Here is a 19,602-nt window from a genome sequence, read left to right as displayed (position 1 = left end):
GCTATTCTGGAAAATGGAAGGTTGGTCTATAGCCTCGTGGGTGGGAGCTATTTGGACTGGAAGGGGCAGAGTGGCGAAGGTTTTTAGTCGGTAAGGAGGGATCTCTGGGACCTCTAAACGGAGGCCGCCGGCGGCGGTGGAGTCAGGGTCGCTTCCGGAGGAAGAAGAGGAGTGGTTAGAGGAGGTAGGATTTGAAGCCATTTTTAGAAGACAGCGAAATGAAAGAAAGGAAAAGATGAGTATGTATATGATGCAAAGATGAGGGCAGTAGGACTCACCGGAGTAAGATGTGAAGAGTGGGTAGCGGAAAGGGTGATAAGCGACGGCTCCGGAACGGAAGTTGGCAGAGGGGGTTTGGTAAGCGATTAGGGAGGTGAAGAGAGGTTTCGGAAAGGGATGATTGTAGGGAAGGAGGGTTTTTATAGGGAGAGGGGGGAGGCTGGAAGAGTGACGCGTGTTGGACGCGTGTGGAAGGTTGGAAGTCATGATGGTTTTTTGGGGAAGTGGGTTGCGTGTAATGAGGGGTTATTGCGCATAATGGGATGTAATGGGGAGTTACTGCGCGTGATGGGACAGTTATGAAAAGTGAAGTGACGGTTCCGGAGAAAGAGGAAAACTGATGTAACAGACGCGCCACGTGGAGCAGTTAAGGATTTGAAGGATTTTTAAATAAGAAGAAGCGCGAAGGACCTCGCCTTCATAGAAGCCAAACGCCACCGCCTAACAATTAGTACTAGCATTAAAGTTTAGTCGCTCGCCAGGGACATCGCCAGCCGACACTGGGGTGATCAGTACCTGGTCAATACTCGCCACCTTTCTCATCGGGGAATGATCGCTCACCTGCTCCAACCAATTGCCGGTACGGAGTGATCGCTCTCGCCGTTCGTGGGCTTGTGGACTCGCCGGTATGAAGCGATCGCCCTCGCCGCTGGTGGACTTGTGGACTCGCCGGTTTGGGTTGATCACCAAGACCAAAAATGCTTGTTTCCTTTCATTTACGCCATGTTGGCGATATAGCTTATTTATTCTTTCTCAAGCCATGTTGGCAGCTTAGATCCCGATGTATTATGGGATACATGTAAAGACATTTAAAAGACACACTCAGCTCTCATACTTCGCGCTCGGTGTCTTGTGGACTTGTGGACTGGGCGAGCCCCTAGAGGGGCAACGCACAGGGGTTAGCTCGCCAAAGAGCGGGAGCTTGGCCTTGGGTTGGGCCTCGACTCCGGAGGCCCAATCAGCCCAATAGGTAGAGCCCAAGCCCTATAAATAGGAGGTAGTCATCAATTGTAAGGGACTTTTGGCTCATTTGGAGAAATACACACTTGAAATTCAGCATTCACTCTCTAACTCTCTCTCTCTAGCTCAATCTCTCTACCCTTTGGTACTGTACCTTTCTTCAATGTTCATTGCTAGAACACCATATTACAAAAGTCTTTTTACTTTTATAGATGATTTTACACAAACACGGACTAAATTATTCAACTCTAATTATATATTTCCATCATTTTACTTAATATTGAGAGTGCATTACTATTTAAACATATAATCACCAAATAAATTGAAAATAATTTTTATTAAAGAAACATAAAATATTAAATATGGGTTTTAATATACAAAAAAATTAACTCAAGAGGGGTAGTTCAGTTGGCAACGCAGGCTGAGTGTGTGTAAAAAGCTCTCGGGTTCAATCCCCACACAATACACTCTGGGGGAGGGATGATGAGCCTTAATTGTGACTAAATCTCGAATCTGTGGTATATCCAAAGAGTGACCGGTACCAAATTCTTATACAAAAAAAAAAACGAAAAAATTAGTGTACAATAAATTTTTTTTTGAGCTTCATTAATGTAATTACATTACATATGTTTATCATATTCTTAATTATCTATTATTCAATAATTTTTCATATTACAAAAATTAATTTTACAAATAATAGATACATAACTTAAAAACAAACCCGTGCAACGCACGGGTTTAATTTCTAGTTATATTGTATAAGTTTATCTATCAATCTACTCTTATACATTAAAATGCATGATGAATTATCTAATCCAACCTATAGATGATTGATAATACATGATAAGAATGTGATTTATAAGTTACATGAAAATATTTAATCCACCGCTAAACTACAACCGTCCACCATCGCTGCCACCATTGTCCACCTTCGCCACCACCACTGTCACCCGGCCCCTAACGTCGCATCCACCACCAACCTCCACCACTGCCACCATTGTCGCTACCGTCATTGCCACTGCCACCACCACCATTGTCACTTCAACCACCACTACCTTCATCAGCATCATCTTTCAACACCACCGTTGCCGGTGCCACCACCCGAACCGCCACCGCCTTTACTGGCCTACAACCCTGCCTCCACCATAGTACTATCCACCACCACCATCCACCACTACCACCACCACCACCGTTGTCGCCGCCTCCACCACTGCCTCAACTACCACCCTCCATCACTGCCACCTGTACTGTTGTTGCCATAGTTTTCATGACCTCGGTAGCAACCCCATCTTCATTCTTCACCGCCCACTAAAATCATCATTATTTTTATATTTTCTTTTTATTCAATATTTCACGAAATACAAGATTATATTAATTTAAACGAACTGATAAGTTATACGGTGTTTGACCAAACATTATATAGTATTGAACTTTTATCAGGTGTAATACTATCAGGCCTAATACTAATCAAGTCTTACACTATTGGGCGTTTGGTATGTTGAAAAATACATTCCCGGGAATGTGGAGGTAGGGAATCATATTCTTGTGTTTGTTATAAGGTTGGAAATTGGATGTCGTGCATAAAGCATTCCCAGAAATGAAATAACTTCCATAACTCCCATAATTTGATTCCTATGAAGTAGGTTGAGAATCTTGCATTCCCATGAGAAAGTGAATGTAACTTCCCACTACTCACAAATTTCATAATATTTTTTTCATTTTGAATTTTTAAATTAAATAAAATTTAAAAATATTCCCGGGAATCTTAAATCCTAACCAAACACACCTATAAATATTACCCGAGAATGATATTCCCAACAATCAAATTCCCATAAATATTATTCCCGGGAATGTGTTTTCCAACCTTATACCAAACGCCTATCAAACCTTATACTATACAAAATACCAAACAAGCCCTTAACTTCCTAGCGAAACTTATTAGCATGTCAAATCCTCCCCGTCCGACCTTAAAAGATATAAACATATGCATATTAGGAGGAGACCCTCACAATTATTATTAGAGCCTCTCCAATGGAAGGTTCTTAATTCTTATTTTTGAGTTAAGAACTAAGAACTTAACCATTGGAGGTGCTGACATAGAGTTCTTAGTTCTTAAAAATAAGAACTCCGTTTTTATATAAGGAGTTTTACTTTTTGAGTTCTTAGCATAAAACATTATTTTTTCTCTTCCATCCAAATTACTTTATGAGTTTTATTTTATTACTTTATGAAAATAAAAAGTATAAATAATGAGATTGGTGAGACCAAATGAATAATGGTAAGAACTAAGAACTCATGGTTGGAGTAAAATTACTTGAAAGTTGCTTAAGCACATGTGACAATACGGACCCACATGAATAATGCTAAGAACTAGAAAATAAAAATTAGCATTAGAGATGCTCTCTTATATGTGGATGATGGGTTTTTTTTTCTTTTTTAACTCCAATCAAGACTGGTGTAACCGATAACAGAAAATAAGGCTTAATGATGGGACAAATCAATAGCTTCGATGATGGCACTAGCCGTCTAGCCCTTTTGAGCATAAGCTTGGAATTCGCTACTAATTTGGCAAGCCCAAGAGTTATTGGTAACACATAGCGCGACTGAATTCGTACCAAACAAATTGCTCTTTCTGTATGAAAACACATTTACCAAATTCAATAAGTGCAATTGTAATTGTAATGATCTATCAAACATTATTTTGAACTGAAATCACTTTGAACTCTTCAACGGCACACGTAAAATATAAAATTATCAAGTAACCTTTACCACAAGCATGAGCTGGTGAAACATTATTAAAGTATATAGCCCCACTAGCAGTCCATGAAAGTAAAATATAAAAAAAGCGCAGAAACATCATGTCACACAAATATGTTGACATGTAGATTCCGAAAACACAAATGAAAAGCTTAACAAAGTGAATGTCAGCAAAAGCAAACACTTAAAAAGTAACCAGGTATATGCTAGGGAAGATCCTTTTCCTCCACTCTCCGCTTCACCTACAAAAGGCACTAATTAGAGCTACATGTTTCTCACTCACACAGAATCAGTTTGCAGCAAGCTTAATTTTCAGTTTCAATTCTTATCTCTCCAATTCATTTCCAACTCGCATAAAAATTATGAGTCTCAAGTTCAGATCCACGGATGAAGTTTGCACCAAGGATGGTTACCATGGAAGCAAAAAGGTGGACAGTGATCCACTTGCTAGCTACAGCTATACCATAAATTAGGTCACAGGTGTAGTTCAGAACTCAGAGCCTTAACATAGGGCAACCATGATCCTTTGGCAATGTATCCTAAATCCTGTATTGGAATATTGGGAATATCTATAGACTATTTGTTGCTTTGTTATTTTGCTAGCTGTTTCCTCATATTAGTAATTAAGTTAAAACATAAAAAAAAAATATATATCATTTGATAAAATTTTGTCTGTTTTAATGTTCTGTTCTTTTCAAACCTGTCAGGGTCGGGAAACACATTCTCCAAACCTGCAAACCACTTAAAGAGAACAAAGATAAATATTTTCTCGTTCTATTGGTTTGTTATATAAGTTGAAATTGTAGAGAAAGAATATACACGAATATATATTCTAGGAGTGTATGTAAAATGATGAAGCAAAATAGGTAACGAAAATCTGACCATGATCGCGATAGAAAGAAGACTATGCTTGGTAGAGAAGGAGGAAATAAAGTTCAAGTAATATTCAGAGAATGAGAAAAGAAAGATAGTAAAAAAAGGAAATATTTATAGATACAAAAATAAATGTAGAAGGAAAAATACCAGATGAAAAGGTGTGTGATAGGTACGGTTGAAGGAGGAATGAAGATCCCTTGTATCCATTTGGTATTTCGGAAAGACGCATAGCATTTAGAAAAAGGATAGACATGGATAAATGTGAGAGGGAATACATGAATTGAATGTCTCGCTTTAAAAATTGGATTGAAATTTATAAATACAAAGGTTGATATTGTTAGATAATGACAATCAATAATATGATTATTGGTATATGACCGTTGCAATATTGTTAGAATATATCCGATATAATACTATTGTTACAATATATCCGTTAGAATATGATTGTTTATGGCCGTTCGAAATGCAAACAATCAACGTTAACTCTCATCTTACTATCCTTTGGGCTTGTTTTGTGAAGGTTCCAAGGCGCTCAACTCCAATTGCACACGAGTTATATTGTTAGCTTGTAAAACATTGGGGGGAAAATCCTTAGGGTTTGTGCAAATCCTCCCCAAGAGTTTATTCTTTCGTTGATGGTTGATGCTATAGCTCAAGTTTTGTCTAGGTCTAGTTTCCTATTTTTTTTATTTTTTTTTATAATCCCAATCTTGCACAAAGTTCTAGTTAATTTAATCAAACAAATTATATGTCAAAGTTTATATTTTTAAAAAGAGAAAATACACAAAGAGTATAAAGTGCCTTTACTTTTTCCAATATTGACGTCTGCATTCTAATGCTCAATTCCCGACTTGATATTTTTATTTTTTTCTCTTCGTTGGTATCTTGTCATAACAGAAAATATTAGGAAAATACGAGCTTGAAGAGAAAAGTGTTGGGGGAGACAGGGGAGTCCATGGGCCGAGGAGCAAGACACCAAGAGATCTCGACGCCACATCTTAACCCAAAACCTTAAGGCATTAGGTTTATGGGTCACAACTCTTATAAAGTCTTATCCTCACCCAAACTTAACCAATGTGGGACTCCAACTCCGCACTTGAATTCTCAACAATCTCCCCCTCAAGTGCGAGTCACCCCCACATTATCATGCCCCCCCTCCGCGAAAGCTTATCCACTCTTGCATCGTCGTTCGCTTCACCGCGTCAACGGAACCCGCCGCCTAGCCACACCGCTAGGAAGACTTTCGACACAAGGAGTCGTAACCATGGCTACACCAACCATCGGCTCTGATACCACTTGTTGGGGGAGACAAGGGGAGCCCATGGGCCGAGGAGCAAGACACCAAGAGATCTCGACGCCACATCTTAACCCAAAACCTTAAGGCATTAGGTTTATGGGTCACATCTCTTATAAAGTCTTCTCCTCACCCAAACTTAACCAATGTGGGACTCTAACTCCGCACTTGAATTCTCAACAATCTCCACTGTTATGAAATAACACAGCTGAAGAAGTAAAATAAACCAGGAGCGCAATCAACAACACAAGAATATAACGTGGAAACTCCAAAACCGGAGAAAAAACCACGACCGTTGTCAAAACCGACAACCAGAGAATAAACACTATGTGAAAATTGTTACAACACATAGACTTCACTCTCAACCACCCCATAACCCAGTACACCCACACTCTCCAAAGTAAATATTTGAACTACATCTCACAATGCTCTAAAACAAGAGCATAAGAGAAAAAGAAAACACAAATATAAACTTAAAGTGTTTTCAGGTACTACATCTTAGGTGTTTTGGTGTATTGAAACAAGGAGCCTGAGATCCCTATATATAGTCTTGGACCCTTCCACCCCTCACTAATCTAAGCGATGTGGGACTTCTCCAAGATGCATAACTTGATCTTTTTTCTCCTTCATTAGCAATGTGGGACTTACATTGCAATCAACCCCAACAATCTCCACCTTGATTGTAATGACCTTCAGTCTTCATTGTCTTCACCGACAATCATTGTCTTCACCGACAAACATAATTCTCATTGTCTATATACCGACAAATTGAATTATCATACTCCACCATAAAAGAGTATACTACACTTGGAACTAAACCATCCCAAGAATTTTCTTCACTTGGAACTAAACCATTCCAAGAATTTCCACATGCCGAAACCTTGCTGAAAATTTATGGTGCAATTTCCATGTTGGCTTTCTCCGGAAGTTCATCAGCCATCGACATAACCACGTACCTTGCATCAACGCCAACCAATGCCCGCACGCTATCATCACACACCTTGCATCTATATCAACCAATGCCCGTGTGCCACCTGGACAACTTCATGCCCATAACGCCTTCTGTAATCGTGATTGCATCAGCTCCTCCATCACAGCATCATCGCAGCTGCAAACCGACAGTAAACCATGCACCAGGTTGGTTCCCAGCCAGAACCTTCCAAAACAACACTTCACAATGTCACACTTCTTCAGCACCTTCGCAATACCACACAAAATGATATCCATCGAACCGGAAGCTCTGATACCACTGTTAGAAAATAACACAGCCGAAGAAGTAAAATAAACCAGGAGCGCAATCAACAACACAAGAATATAACGTGGAAACTCCAAAACCGGAGAAAAAACCACGACTGTTGTCAAAACCGACAACCAGAGAATAAACACTATGTGAAAATTATTACAACACATAGACTTCATTCTCAACCACCCCATAACCCCAGTACACCCACACTCTCCAAAGTAAATATTTGAACTACATCTCACAATGCTCTAAAACAAGAGCATAAGAGAAAAAGAAAACACAAATATAAACTTAAAGTGTTTTCAGGTACTACATCTTTGGTGTTTTGGTGTATTGAAACAAGGAGCCTGAGATCCCTAGATATAGTTTTGGACCCTCCCACCCCTCACTAATCTAAGCGATGTGAGACTTCTCCAAGATGCATAACTTGATCTTTTTTTTTCCTTCATTAGCAATGTGGGACTTACATTGCAATCAACCCCAACAAAAAGAAGGTTATGTTATTCTCATCTCTTAGGGAGTGTTTGATTGCAGTTAGAATCTAGAGCTTGATCTTCTCTTCCATCTTCAAAGTTCCAAAGCATATGAGAGACGACATATGTAAATAAGTAAATCTATTACTCCCTCCGTTCCTGAAAAGAATCTGGATCCTCTCCAGCAAATAATATTGTCCAGCCCCTCCAGCAGTAACATTGGCCATTAGATGCATCTGATGGCTCATAAAATTAACTACAATAAAACACTTAAATATTTATTAGACATTTTTTGACAGTCCTTCGATACATCCAACGGTTCCAAAATAAAACCCAATTCACATTTTCTTCTCTCTCGCATGTGAGCGCTCATATTTCTCCATGAATCATCATCACCTCTGCTTTTCATTTTTGTTCATTTGTGCCTCTTTCTCATCAATGTCCAATCCAAGTGGTGGGAAGAGCAATATTAACCAATCTGCATACCAACTTCAATTCAATTGATACAATATTCCTAAACTAACGAATTCCAATCCTTACTATTGCGTTCTTGAATTTATTGTTCTGTGTTTCAAAAAAGTTCGAAAAAGGATTAAGTTGCAGTACTAGATCTTGGGTAATACACATCTAAATCTAATACACATCTAACCAGTTGACGGTGGTGCTAAGAGTAAATGCAACTCATCTCTCGTTCACCAACTCCAGCGGAAGAGGGTGGGGAAGAACGGAACAACGGAGGAGAGTCTCCGTCAGTGGAGGTGGGGACAGAGGAAGTACAGGTTCTGTTGCGATAAGGATACAATAGCAAACATATTTTTCCTTTTATTTTTGAACCGTTAGATGTATCATAGGGCTGTCATTTAATGTCTAATAAATATTTAGGTGTTTTATTGTAGTTAATTTTATGAGCCATCAGATGCATCTAATGGCCAATGTTACTGCTGGAGGGGCTGGACAATATTATTTGCTGGAGAGGATCCAGATTCCTCCGTTCCTATATGATTGACACTTTAAGGTTGTTGCACAAGTATTAAGATATAACAATTAATGTTCTTGTTTTATTAAAATTACTATATAACTTCCTATTATATCCTTTATCTCTCTTATTAATTCTAAATTTTCAACTTTCCTATCACCAATAAATGAAGGGTACAATTGGTAAAGTATAATTAATGTTCTCTTGAACTTTGTAAAGTTGCAGATATTTAAGAACAAAATTCAGCCGAAAATAGTGTCAGTTATATAGGAACGGAGGGAGTAATATACAATTATTAAAAGATGGTTTAATTTTAAGCTTAACCAATACACTTCTCATGTAAATTAATAATATATATGTTTGGAGTTTGGTGTAGGTTTTCAAACCTTCCAACCAGCATTTTCGAAAGGTTTACTCAATGCTTTGGTTTGGAGTTTGAACAGACTTCTTCACCCACTCATGAATCATTAATGAAGAGAACAAGTTGTTATTTCCTCTGTTCACTTTGCTAATTGAGTAATCAAACCCTAACAAAATTGGTTTAAAAAGCCTACTTATTGGGCTTAAGCCCAATTACTGTTGAAGTGACCTAACCTATACATTAAGCCCAATTAGTGAAAACTAGGGTTAGTTATGTTATATACATGTCAAGATCCCTTTCTTCTCTCTTATGCTCTAGTTGCACATTTTGCTCAAACTCAACTAGAGAGAGGGGAAGGTATAGTGCACGTTTGTCCATGACATTTCATTGCAAGTAGATTGTGCGATAATTGTTAGTATCTTCAAGAGGTGTGTAATTTATTTTGATTTCATTGGTGTTTTGAATTTTAGTATAGATCTCAGATTGAAAATTCTCCATCGCTCAAATTTTGCTCGAATCATAAATTTTCATCGCTCTTGATGGTTATGAAGATATTTGATTGCGTTGAACTTTTTATATTGTGACTCAATTAAAAATTCAATTTGACGTTTATTTTTTTGGTATTATTCAATTCTGATATGGTTTCATTCAGTTTTAATTGACGTTCCTGTATGTTTGCTTTTCCTTTTTGTTCTAATAGGAGGAGTGCAAGTTTGTTCATGACATCATATATCCAGCAAATCATGCGATAATTGTCAGTGTCTTCAAGAGGTTCATAATTTATTTTGATTTCATTAGTGTTCTAACTTCTAGTATAGATCTTGGATCAGAAATTCTCCATCGCTTAATTTTTTTTATATTGGAGATTTTCCATCGCTCTTGATGGTTATTGCGATATTTGATTAGGTTGAAATTTTCGTATTATTATTCAGTTAACATTCAACTTGACTTTTTTTTTATTCAATTGTTATTCCACTCTCATGTGGTTTCAGTCAATTCAAATTGATGTTCCTATATGTTCTCTTCTTGGTGCTTTATAACTTTTAGGTTCTTTTCCTTTTGTGTTCTAAGCACAAAGGAAAGCCTATGTTCTTTTCCTTTGTTTTTTTTATATGCAATTATAACATGATTTATTCACTTGATTGCAGATTGGAATTATTTAAGATTTATGCCTATTAATTTGATGTCTATATGCGAAAATAACATGAATTAATCAATGATTTTAGTTGCTGAAATTTTTGTGGTAACACCTTAATTATTGAGACTACTTTTATGAGATTTTGAGCATGTTTAATGAGGCTTGTTCCTGCTGGAATATTTGGAGGTTATCATGCTTTGATATTCTCTTGAAACTTGTTGGAGATGCAGCCATGAGTCACGATTTGTTGATGGACTAATTTTGAGCATATAGGGCTTGAGACTTGAAGTGACAATGTGATGGTTATTTGTTCCAGGCAATTGTTTCATCTCTCCGAGGTGTTCTTAATTATTGAAGTGACGATATGATGGTGATTGTTCTACGTGATTGTCCTGTATTAAGAGACGTACTTGATCGATCCAAATTGGTAGTTGCATATAGTTGTGCTATAGGATACTGACATTTGAATTTGTTGATATCTTGTTTATATTTTGACTATAATATTTTTGTTGTTATCTTATTTGAATTGTAGGATAAAGTTGTTTCTTATCTTATCACAACATGAATTTGAATATATAGCATGCCTTATCCTTTATATGATTTGACTTGTTTAAGTTAACCCTTTATATTTGTTACTTGTTGTTTAAGCTCTTAACGCTGTTAGACGATGGAGAACCATTCAGTGAAGTTTAAGCTATACAAGCATGATGACCCTACCGCTTGGACCTTTGACGTAAGCACGCGGAGGGCAACATATAGTGGTCCATTTCAGTTCACAACTAAAGGTATCGACGGCAAGACGATCAATGAATTCCATGTGGGAGAAGTGAGCTTCAACCTTCCCTCGCCGGAGATTATCCGCGATGAAGGATTAGGAGTGGACTTGGTGGATCTTTCAACTTCGTCTAAGGAGGAGGATTCGAAGGAAACTTCACCAATGGAGGAGGACATAAAGAAGGTGGAGGAAAGATTGGAGAAGAAGTTTGATGCCCTTCGCGATGAGTTTATGAGTTTCATTAAAGACTTCTTCGCCAATTGAAGCTCTGTCTTTTTAAACCTTATGTTTGTCGTTTGACTATTTTAAATTTCTTTGGATTTTATGAATATATTGCTTAGATTATTTTGCAGATATTTTATTAATTTATTTGTGTTATATTTTATTTGATAGCCAATCCGCAAGCGTACAGATTGCTCGAAGTAATACAAAGATATCAAACCACAAGGATAGTTGTTTAACAATTTCTTCTGAGAGTTTAGTGTTTAGAATGTGAAAAGGAGAACAATATAAGTTTGAAGTTTTGTAGTGTTGAAAACACTTATGATCAAAAGCAAGAATTATAATTCAGATATTGAAGTACCCTGGGCAAAGTTTCACTTAGTCCAACTATGTTTCTTACAACTGAGTCTTTATATGAACATTAGAACTCCTTCTATGATGTTATATAGTTGTTACATTTACTTATTAATACCTTAATCAAGTAAATCATTCAATTTCAGATGCTAAGCCTAATGCCTTAGTACATAGTCAATCCATTTAAGAATTAAGCTTTGAAATTAGGCCAACAAAACCAATTTCTATCCTTATACCTAAGTGATAGACAATCAATCAATCTAAGCTTAGTTTTCTAATCTCTACAAAACTACTTTTTGTGCAAATAAAAGCTTAGTATCTTGCATGCATTAAAGAAGAATTATAATTAGAGCAAAGCTTCATTGAAAGAAAGCTAAATTCATATAAGAAAACTAAAGTTTAAAACATTATCAGAACTATACAAGAGAATTTAGCTGATCATGGTCATATAAATAACTAAGAAGACAAGAAAAATAATTTGAGAATGCTCCAAGAGTATCTCCAAACGAAGATGTAAGTCTAACAAGTCTCCAAGTCTGATATATAAAACAAGAAAAATGACAGTGTGTGAGCGCTGATGCGGTGATGGTTCAGTGCATGAGTGCTGCTACGGTGGCTTGACGAGCCATCCTGGGATACCAGCACCGCTGCGGTGATGGTCAGTGCGTGAGCGCTGTAGCGGTGGATTCTTGAATTTTGTTGCGATGAGCATCATATGTCTTTTCCACTTCCAAACTTTCATAACCTCTAATCTTCTATCTTTACTTTCTAACTTCAATGATCAAGGCACTTCAAATGCCATTAAAACCTACTTTAAAACTCCTCAAACCACTAGAAATCTCATCGATAGCCATACGATATCATCAACCACTCATCAATACAAATGTAACCTCAAATTCATTCATCATCAACATTAGTGCTCCATCATTAAGGCTTGAAACTGACCATGTTAATTACTCTAAACCAGAAAATAAAAAAGACCTAATAAATAAAATAAAACTAAAATAAAAGAAAGAAAAAAAAACCTATTTAACATTTATCCTGTTGTAATATGTTGTTTGTTGCGCCTACAAGTACAAGATATGATAATATTATCTTGTCCCTTATCTGATCATGTTTATCATGTGTAAAAGTTATCTGGATGGGGGAGTTAGGATAGAAATTATCCTGACAGGATATGATATCAGTTTATGAATATTATGAATTTTTTATTTCAAAGAAAAAATTGATACATTTTTCATTGTTTCTATCATATCATATTAATATCCTGTCTACATCAAACACAGGATAGGATAAGAGTCTATCCTGCTCCTATCATATCTTGTCCTTATCCAATCATTTATTACATCTTGTTCTTATCCTATCCTGACCACCAAACGAGCCCTTAGTGAATTCTATCGTATTCAGATTTTTTTTGGGTGTAGTACCTTATATAGTATTTTAAGTTATAATTTTGTTATTTTGTTGAAGAAAGACGGAGAATTTATTATTGCAATTTTTAAAAATTTAAGTTCAATGATTGGGGTGGGGTGGGTAGCTCACATGGTTGAGCTAAAGGTAATTACAGGTGAACGGCTAGGGTTCGAACCTTGAGAGGGATAATTTGTACTAATTTACTAACAACTAACATTTGCCTATAAAAAAAAAGTTCAATGACTCCATGAACTAATAACGTATTATTTTTAAGTTTGTTTATGTTATTCGATCAACGATTTGAAACAAGGGTTTTTAAGTTTAACTTGCAACTCTAGGAGATCTTCTAAGTTTTTTTTTTCTTATCATGATCATCTTCCTTTATGTTGAACCTTGCAAATCTTCTTTCATCCTCTTCCTATAAGTTGAAATTATATTTTTTTATTAATTTATATCATTTTAGATATCATACCTTATATCATTTTATTAATATATATATTGATGAAGTGCATTCCTTTTCCTCTAAAGTCTCTGTTTTTTTTTTTAATCCAAAAGAATTAATCTAGTCAAGCATGACATAGTGTAATACTTAATTATTACAAATTCGAATCCTCACTAGTCCAATTTTTATGAAATAAATATAAGTATTTTGTGAGTATAAGCACTTATATCATAAGCGCTTGCAATGCGGCAGTTGTTTGGCGAAACATGCTTCAAGGGAGGGGTCTGCGAGACGCGAATGACGTTTACCACCCTCGTTTGTTATTGAAGCTCTTCTTAAAAATGCTTTAGTGTCGTTGTCCTTAACATGAGAAAAAAGCCAACTAACTAAACTAGCGAACCGAACCTATGAAAGCTCTTTCGAAGCGCTTAAGGTTGTTGCAAACAACTTTGTCGCGATGTTGTTCAGGTGCTGCATCACCACCCAGTGTGCCCGCAGAACCGCCTTCACTTCTCAACCTCTGCCACCAGAGAGACCTTCCCAGAGCAATGCAAGCCTTGGATTCCATGGAAAGACACGGAGTCAAGGCTGATGCCATCACGTATGCCGAGCTTATCAAGTGTTGTTTGGCTCATGGGGCTGTCAGAGAAGGCAAGCGCGTTCATCGCCACATATTCTCAAATGGGTACCTGCCAAAAACGTTTTTGATCAACACCCTCCTCAACATGTATGTGAAATTCAACCTCTTGGAGGAGGCACAGGTAGTGTTTGATGAAATGCCTGAACGAAATGTGGTTTCGTGGACGACCATGATATCTGCTTACTCTTCTGTTAAGCTCAATGACCGGGCGATGAAGCTCTTGGTTTTTATGCTTAGGGAAGGTGTCATGCCAAACATGTTTACTTTCTCTTCTGTTTTGAGAGCGTGTGAGTACTTATCTGATATCAAACAGATACATTCTAGCATTTTGAAAGTTGGGTTGGAGTCTGATGTGTTTGTTCGGAGTGCCCTTATTGATGTTTACTCCAAATTGGGTGAGCTGTTGGAAGCTCTGAGTGTTTTTAAGGAGATGGTGACCGGAGATCGTGTTGTTTGGAATTCCATTATTGCTGCTTTTGCTCAGCACAGTGATGGGGATGAAGCTTTATACCTTTACAAGAAAATGAGGAGAGCGGGCTTTCCGGCTGATCAGTCTACACTTACAAGTGTTCTGAGAGCGTGTACTGGTATGTCATTGTTAGAGTTAGGGAGGCAGGCACATGTACATGTGTTGAAGTTTGACCAAGATCTTATCCTTCACAATGCACTTTTAGATATGTATTGTAAGTGTGGTAGTTTGGAGGATGCAAAGTTCATTTTCAATCGGATGGTTGTGAAAGATGTGATCTCGTGGAGCACCATGATTGCGGGGTTAGCACAAAATGGCTTCAGCTTGGAGGCACTTAAGTTATTTGATTCCATGAAAGTCATGGGTCCAAGACCAAACTATATCACAATTCTTGGGGTACTATTTGCGTGTAGTCATGCAGGGCTGGTAGATGATGGTTGGCACTATTTTCGATCTATGAAGAACCTTTACGGGATAGATCCTGGAAGAGAACACTATGGTTGCATGCTTGATCTTCTTGGAAGAGCTGGGAAGCTTGATGACATGGTTAAGTTAATTCATGAAATGAATTGCAAGCCAGATGTTGTGACGTGGAGGACTCTGCTTGATGCTTGTAGGGCACATCGGAATGTGGATTTAGCCACATATGCTGCTAAGGAGATTCTAAAGTTGGATGCAGAGGACACAGGAGCCTATGTATTGTTATCTAATACTTATGCAAATTCAAAAATGTGGAATGATGTTGCAGAAGTTCGGAGGACTATGAGAGTAAAAGGGATAAGGAAAGAACCTGGGTGCAGCTGGATCGAAGTCGATAAACAAATACATGCTTTTATTTTGGGAGACAAATCGCATCCACAAATAGACGAGATCAGCAGACAGTTGAACCAGTTTATCAGTAGACTAACTGGTGCTGGTTATGTTCCAGACACAAATTTTGTTCTACAAGATCTTGAAGGGGAACAGAGAGAAGACTCCCTTCGACACCACAGTGAGAAACTGGCAATTGTTTTTGGCATCATGAGCTTTCCAAAGGAGAAAACTATTAGAGTATGGAAGAACTTAAGGATCTGTGGAGATTGTCATATATTTGCAAAACTTATAGCAAAGCTAGAGCAGCGGCACATTGTAATTAGAGACCCTATTCGATACCATCATTTTCGAGATGGGGTCTGCTCATGTGGTGATTATTGGTAGCAAATCAGAGGCATATAAGACCAAGGCAGAATGCCACTGGGCTCAATCTCAAAGCAGCTTAGTTAAATCTACAATCAACAAATATTCATAGAAGAATAAAGCTTGCAGCTGTCGCAACAAGAATCTAGAATGCAGGAACTTTAGATGGTGGTTACAGAACCTAGAATGCAGATGGGTGACATTTAGTGTGGTCGATCATTGAAGGTTCAGGGGGGCTGTTGAACTGTTATCGACACTTTGGCTTGGTGGAGCAAAATCTGACTGTTTCTGGTGCATTGGGGTTTCGAAGGAAATGCTGAAGAAGGTGAGGTTGCTGAGTTGTAGAGGGGGTGAAATCAAGAGTCTTTCATATGCTATGGTGGCTTTAAAGCTTGTGGTTCAGATGGGATCCAAGCAATCTTTTACCACTACCACTGGGAGGTTATTAAAGAATCAATTTGCAAATAGTTTTATAATGTTTTTTAATATCCCTTTGTAATAAAGGAAGGGATTCATACCCTGTTATCTTATTCTGAAGAATGATGGCTCTGAATATTACATGAAGGTTCTGTGGACTATTGTAATGTGAACTACAAATTCAACATAGAATTCATTGCCAGAAAGTTAGAAGTTGATGGTGGCTCATCAAGGTGAGATTGACCAACCTACGGTAGACCCACTGCCTTTTGTTTTTGTACTTGAGGTTCTCATATTTGCAATCAGCCAATCATATTTTGCCTAGAAATATTGTTCTAGATTGAAGTATGAAAAAAGAGTTATAATATAATTAGTTAGATTATAATACCAATTTTATTGTTCATGTATCACAATATAACATAAAAAGCAAAGAATTATTTTACTGCCTCGGTTGCATTTATCTATTCACTTTGAAGTTTGAAAAAAAAAAACTTGTTTCTATTTCCCTGTGCTCATCTAGTTCATAGATTAATAGCTTAACCAACTATCAACAACGTGTCAGTTAATTTTATTTATTATTCATATGAGAGTTGAGACAAGATGAAATTTGCTTTCCGAACAACTCTGTCGTTATCTTCAAATGTTGGGAACGGTGGAAGAGAAACTAGTCTTTTCCAGAAGTAACTAAAAACCCTCAGTTACACTCCAATAACTTTTTCCACACTTAACACCAATTCATTTCATCAAACCAATGGGAAAATCAAGTTTTTTGAACCATTTTTCAGTGATTTTTCTTCTATTTTTTCTTCTTAATGCATCTGTTTCGGTTGCAGCCCCAACATCAGAGTCGGTGTACACCCCTTTCCTCCAGTGCCTAACAAACTACACAAAATTTCCAGACCAAGTCTCCAACATAGTCTTTACTCAAACCAACTCTTCCTTTTCTTCTGTTCTCCAAGCCTATATCCGCAATGCTCGGTTCAACACAACTTCAACTCCAAAACCCTTACTCATTGTCACCCCTCTGCAAGAATCTCAAGTCCAGGGTGCTGTTGTTTGTGCCAAAACCATTGGGATTCAACTCAGAATCAGAAGTGGTGGACATGACCTTGAAGGTATTTCATATGTCTCTGATCAACCCTTCATTATACTTGACTTGTTCCAGTTCCGGAATATCACTGTGGATGTACAAAATGAGATTGCTGTGGTTCAAGCTGGTGCTACTGTTGGAGAGTTTTATTATAGGATTTGGGAGAAGAGTAAAGTTCATGGCTTTCCTGCTGGGGTTTGTCCTACTGTTGGTGTTGGTGGTGGCCATTTCAGTGGAGGAGGGTATGGTAACATGATTAGAAAACATGGGTTATCTGTTGATCATGTTATTGATGCAAGAATTGTTGATGTCAATGGTAGGATTCTTGATAAGAATGCCATGGGGGAGGACCTTTTCTGGGCTGTTAGAGGAGGGGGAGGAGCAAGTTTTGGAGTCATCTTATCATTCACTGTTAAGTTGGTTCCGGTACCGGAGATTGTGACTGTTTTTCGGGTTGCAAAGACTTTAGAACAGAATGCTACTGAGCTTGTTTTACAGTGGCAGCAGGTTGCGCCTCGCACCGACGATAGGCTTTTCTTGAGGCTGCTCTTGCAGCCTGTGAGTTCTAAGGTTGTGAAAGGGAAGAAAACCATGAGGGCCAAAACCATCAGGGCCACTGTTATTGCTTTCTTTCTTGGTGGTTCTGATGAGCTTGTCAATCTGTTGGGTAAGGAGTTTCCTGCTCTTGGTTTAAATAAGGAAAATTGTTCTGAAATGAGTTGGATTAATTCTGTGCTTTGGTGGGCTAGTTTTGACAATGGTACAGCAGAACCAGAGGTCCTGCTTGACCGGAACACAAACTCCGCGAGTTTGCACAAGAGGAAATCTGATTATGTGCAGAAACCGATTTCGAAAGATGGGTTGGAAGGGATATGGACGAAGATGATTGAATTGGGAAAAACAGGATGTGTTTTCAATCCTTATGGAGGAAAAATGAATGAGATCCCATCTGAAGCTACCCCATTTCCTCACCGCGCTGGGAACCTGTTCAAGATTCAATACTCGGTGAATTGGGGCGAACCGGGAGCTGATGCAGAGAATAATTTTACAAATCAGGCAAGAGAGCTATATAGTTACATGACCCCATTTGTGTCCAATAGTCCTAGAAGCGCCTTCTTAAATTACAGGGACCTTGACATTGGTACTAACCATTTTGGAAAGAATAGTTATGAAGAAGGAGCTGGTTATGGGGTCAAGTACTTCAATAACAATTTTGAGAGGTTGGTCAAGATCAAGACTGTAGTTGATCCTGAAAACTTCTTCAGGAATGAACAGAGTATTCCAACTCGCCCGCGTAAGTAAAAGAGAATAAAACAATGAAACCGATTTTGTAACTAATTTGATTATAATTCTATGTTTGAATGTGTTTCCTTCACTCTTATTGCAGGGTTGGACCCTGGTGGCAATAAATCCGGTGCTGGAAAAATGCTATACTCCAGCTTACCTAGGAAACTAATGGTAACGTTGGTATGGTTCCTCATCCTTGAATTGTTCATATGATTATTGTAGCCTTACATGGACTTAGACTGAAGTTTCCTATGAACAAGCTAAACTTTGCAGCTTAAAATCTGATAGTAAGCTGTCTTTGCGAAGAAATTCGCCCCCGGAAATGGGTATGCTGAGTAGGATTTACACATCGACATTCGGTTTCAGTTCAGGATGAAAAGGATTAGACACCGATTGTTATAAAGAAGTACCACTCCTCTGTATTTGGTTTGTAGCAGCTTACATAGTTCTGTGATTAGAGGAAGCTGACTAGTGGACATTTCGATTATACCATCCTTTCATAACAAGTAAAGTGTATCTTGCTTTCTGACATGTGGTAATAACATTCCAAAATTTTTACATGTCTTTGAGAGAATATGTTCAATGCTTCAATACCTGAACTATGTAGAGGACACTCTTTAGTCTTTATTCTTCTCCTTGTTAAGAGACTTACAAAGCAATCCTAGGTGAACCAAGATTCAGGTTAGCTTATGAATAAGAGTTTATGCTTACCTATAACCTATTTTCAGCTTATTCCAATAGAATTCTCAAAGTAGCTTATAAATAAGCGCTTATGCGATAAGCGGTTATTGCCACAAGCGCTTAATTGATTTGTTTTCCCAAACCCAAACGCACCCTTAGTCTCATGGAAGCTTAAGTGAGCATGCCCTGCTTTATAGTGATTTATTTATAGTATTGCAAGCTCTGTTGTTGTTATATGATGCAAGTGTCGTTGGAGTATCTATTTTGGATTTTAATTAA

The 19,602-nt window shown here is 37.7% G+C and overlaps 2 protein-coding genes and 1 long non-coding RNA gene across 6 annotated transcripts; 2 read left to right on the top strand and 1 right to left on the bottom strand.

Moving 5' to 3' along the window:
* Positions 1–3,955: 3,955 nt before the first annotated feature.
* Positions 3,956–5,190, bottom strand: LOC130710096 (uncharacterized). Its single transcript, XR_009010288.1, has 2 exons — positions 5,020–5,190; positions 3,956–4,238 (listed from the first exon to the last, which is right to left on the bottom strand). It is a non-coding gene; the product is annotated as an uncharacterized LOC130710096 (long non-coding RNA).
* An 8,626-nt stretch (positions 5,191–13,816) lies between these two features.
* LOC130710287 (pentatricopeptide repeat-containing protein At2g03880, mitochondrial) lies at positions 13,817–15,872 on the top strand. The gene has a single exon (XM_057559492.1). The coding sequence runs from the start codon at positions 13,971–13,973 to the stop codon at positions 15,867–15,869; it is 1,899 nt and encodes a 632-aa protein (XP_057415475.1). The 5' UTR covers positions 13,817–13,970; the 3' UTR covers positions 15,870–15,872.
* A 495-nt stretch (positions 15,873–16,367) lies between these two features.
* On the top strand, positions 16,368–19,359 carry LOC130710288 (berberine bridge enzyme-like 21). 4 transcript variants are annotated; one of them, XM_057559496.1, is made up of 3 exons: positions 16,368–16,498; positions 17,099–18,649; positions 18,743–19,359. In XM_057559496.1, exons 1-3 carry the CDS (start codon positions 16,483–16,485, stop codon positions 18,853–18,855), a joined length of 1,680 nt encoding a protein of 559 aa, XP_057415479.1. In that variant the 5' UTR covers positions 16,368–16,482; the 3' UTR covers positions 18,856–19,359. The 4 variants fall into 4 exon arrangements, with proteins under 4 accessions (XP_057415479.1, XP_057415478.1, XP_057415477.1 ...); XM_057559495.1 differs by lacking the exon at positions 16,368–16,498 and having other exon boundaries at positions 16,859–18,649; positions 18,743–18,822; positions 18,916–19,359; XM_057559494.1 differs by lacking the exon at positions 16,368–16,498 and having other exon boundaries at positions 16,859–18,649; positions 18,743–18,822; positions 18,903–19,359.
* The last annotated feature ends 243 nt before the right edge of the window (positions 19,360–19,602 follow it).

This window comes from Lotus japonicus, chromosome 4 (assembly GCF_012489685.1).
Source record: "Lotus japonicus ecotype B-129 chromosome 4, LjGifu_v1.2".
Lineage (NCBI taxonomy): Eukaryota > Viridiplantae > Streptophyta > Magnoliopsida > Fabales > Fabaceae > Lotus > Lotus japonicus.
Note: the sequence above shows the minus strand (reverse complement) of the source record. Positions and strands in the feature narration are given on the sequence as shown.

What these genes read in the sequence shown, in the direction of transcription:
- LOC130710287 (XM_057559492.1), top strand. Translation starts at nt 13,971, where the DNA reads ATGAAAGCTCTTTCGAAGCGCTTAAGGTTGTTGCAAACAACTTTGTCG.
- LOC130710288 (XM_057559493.1), top strand. Translation starts at nt 17,017, where the DNA reads ATGGGAAAATCAAGTTTTTTGAACCATTTTTCAGTGATTTTTCTTCTA. An exon ending in GAGTATTCCAACTCGCCCGC is followed by an intron (nt 18,650 to 18,742) that starts GTAAGTAAAAGA and finishes CTCTTATTGCAG; the next exon opens with GGTTGGACCCTGGTGGCAAT.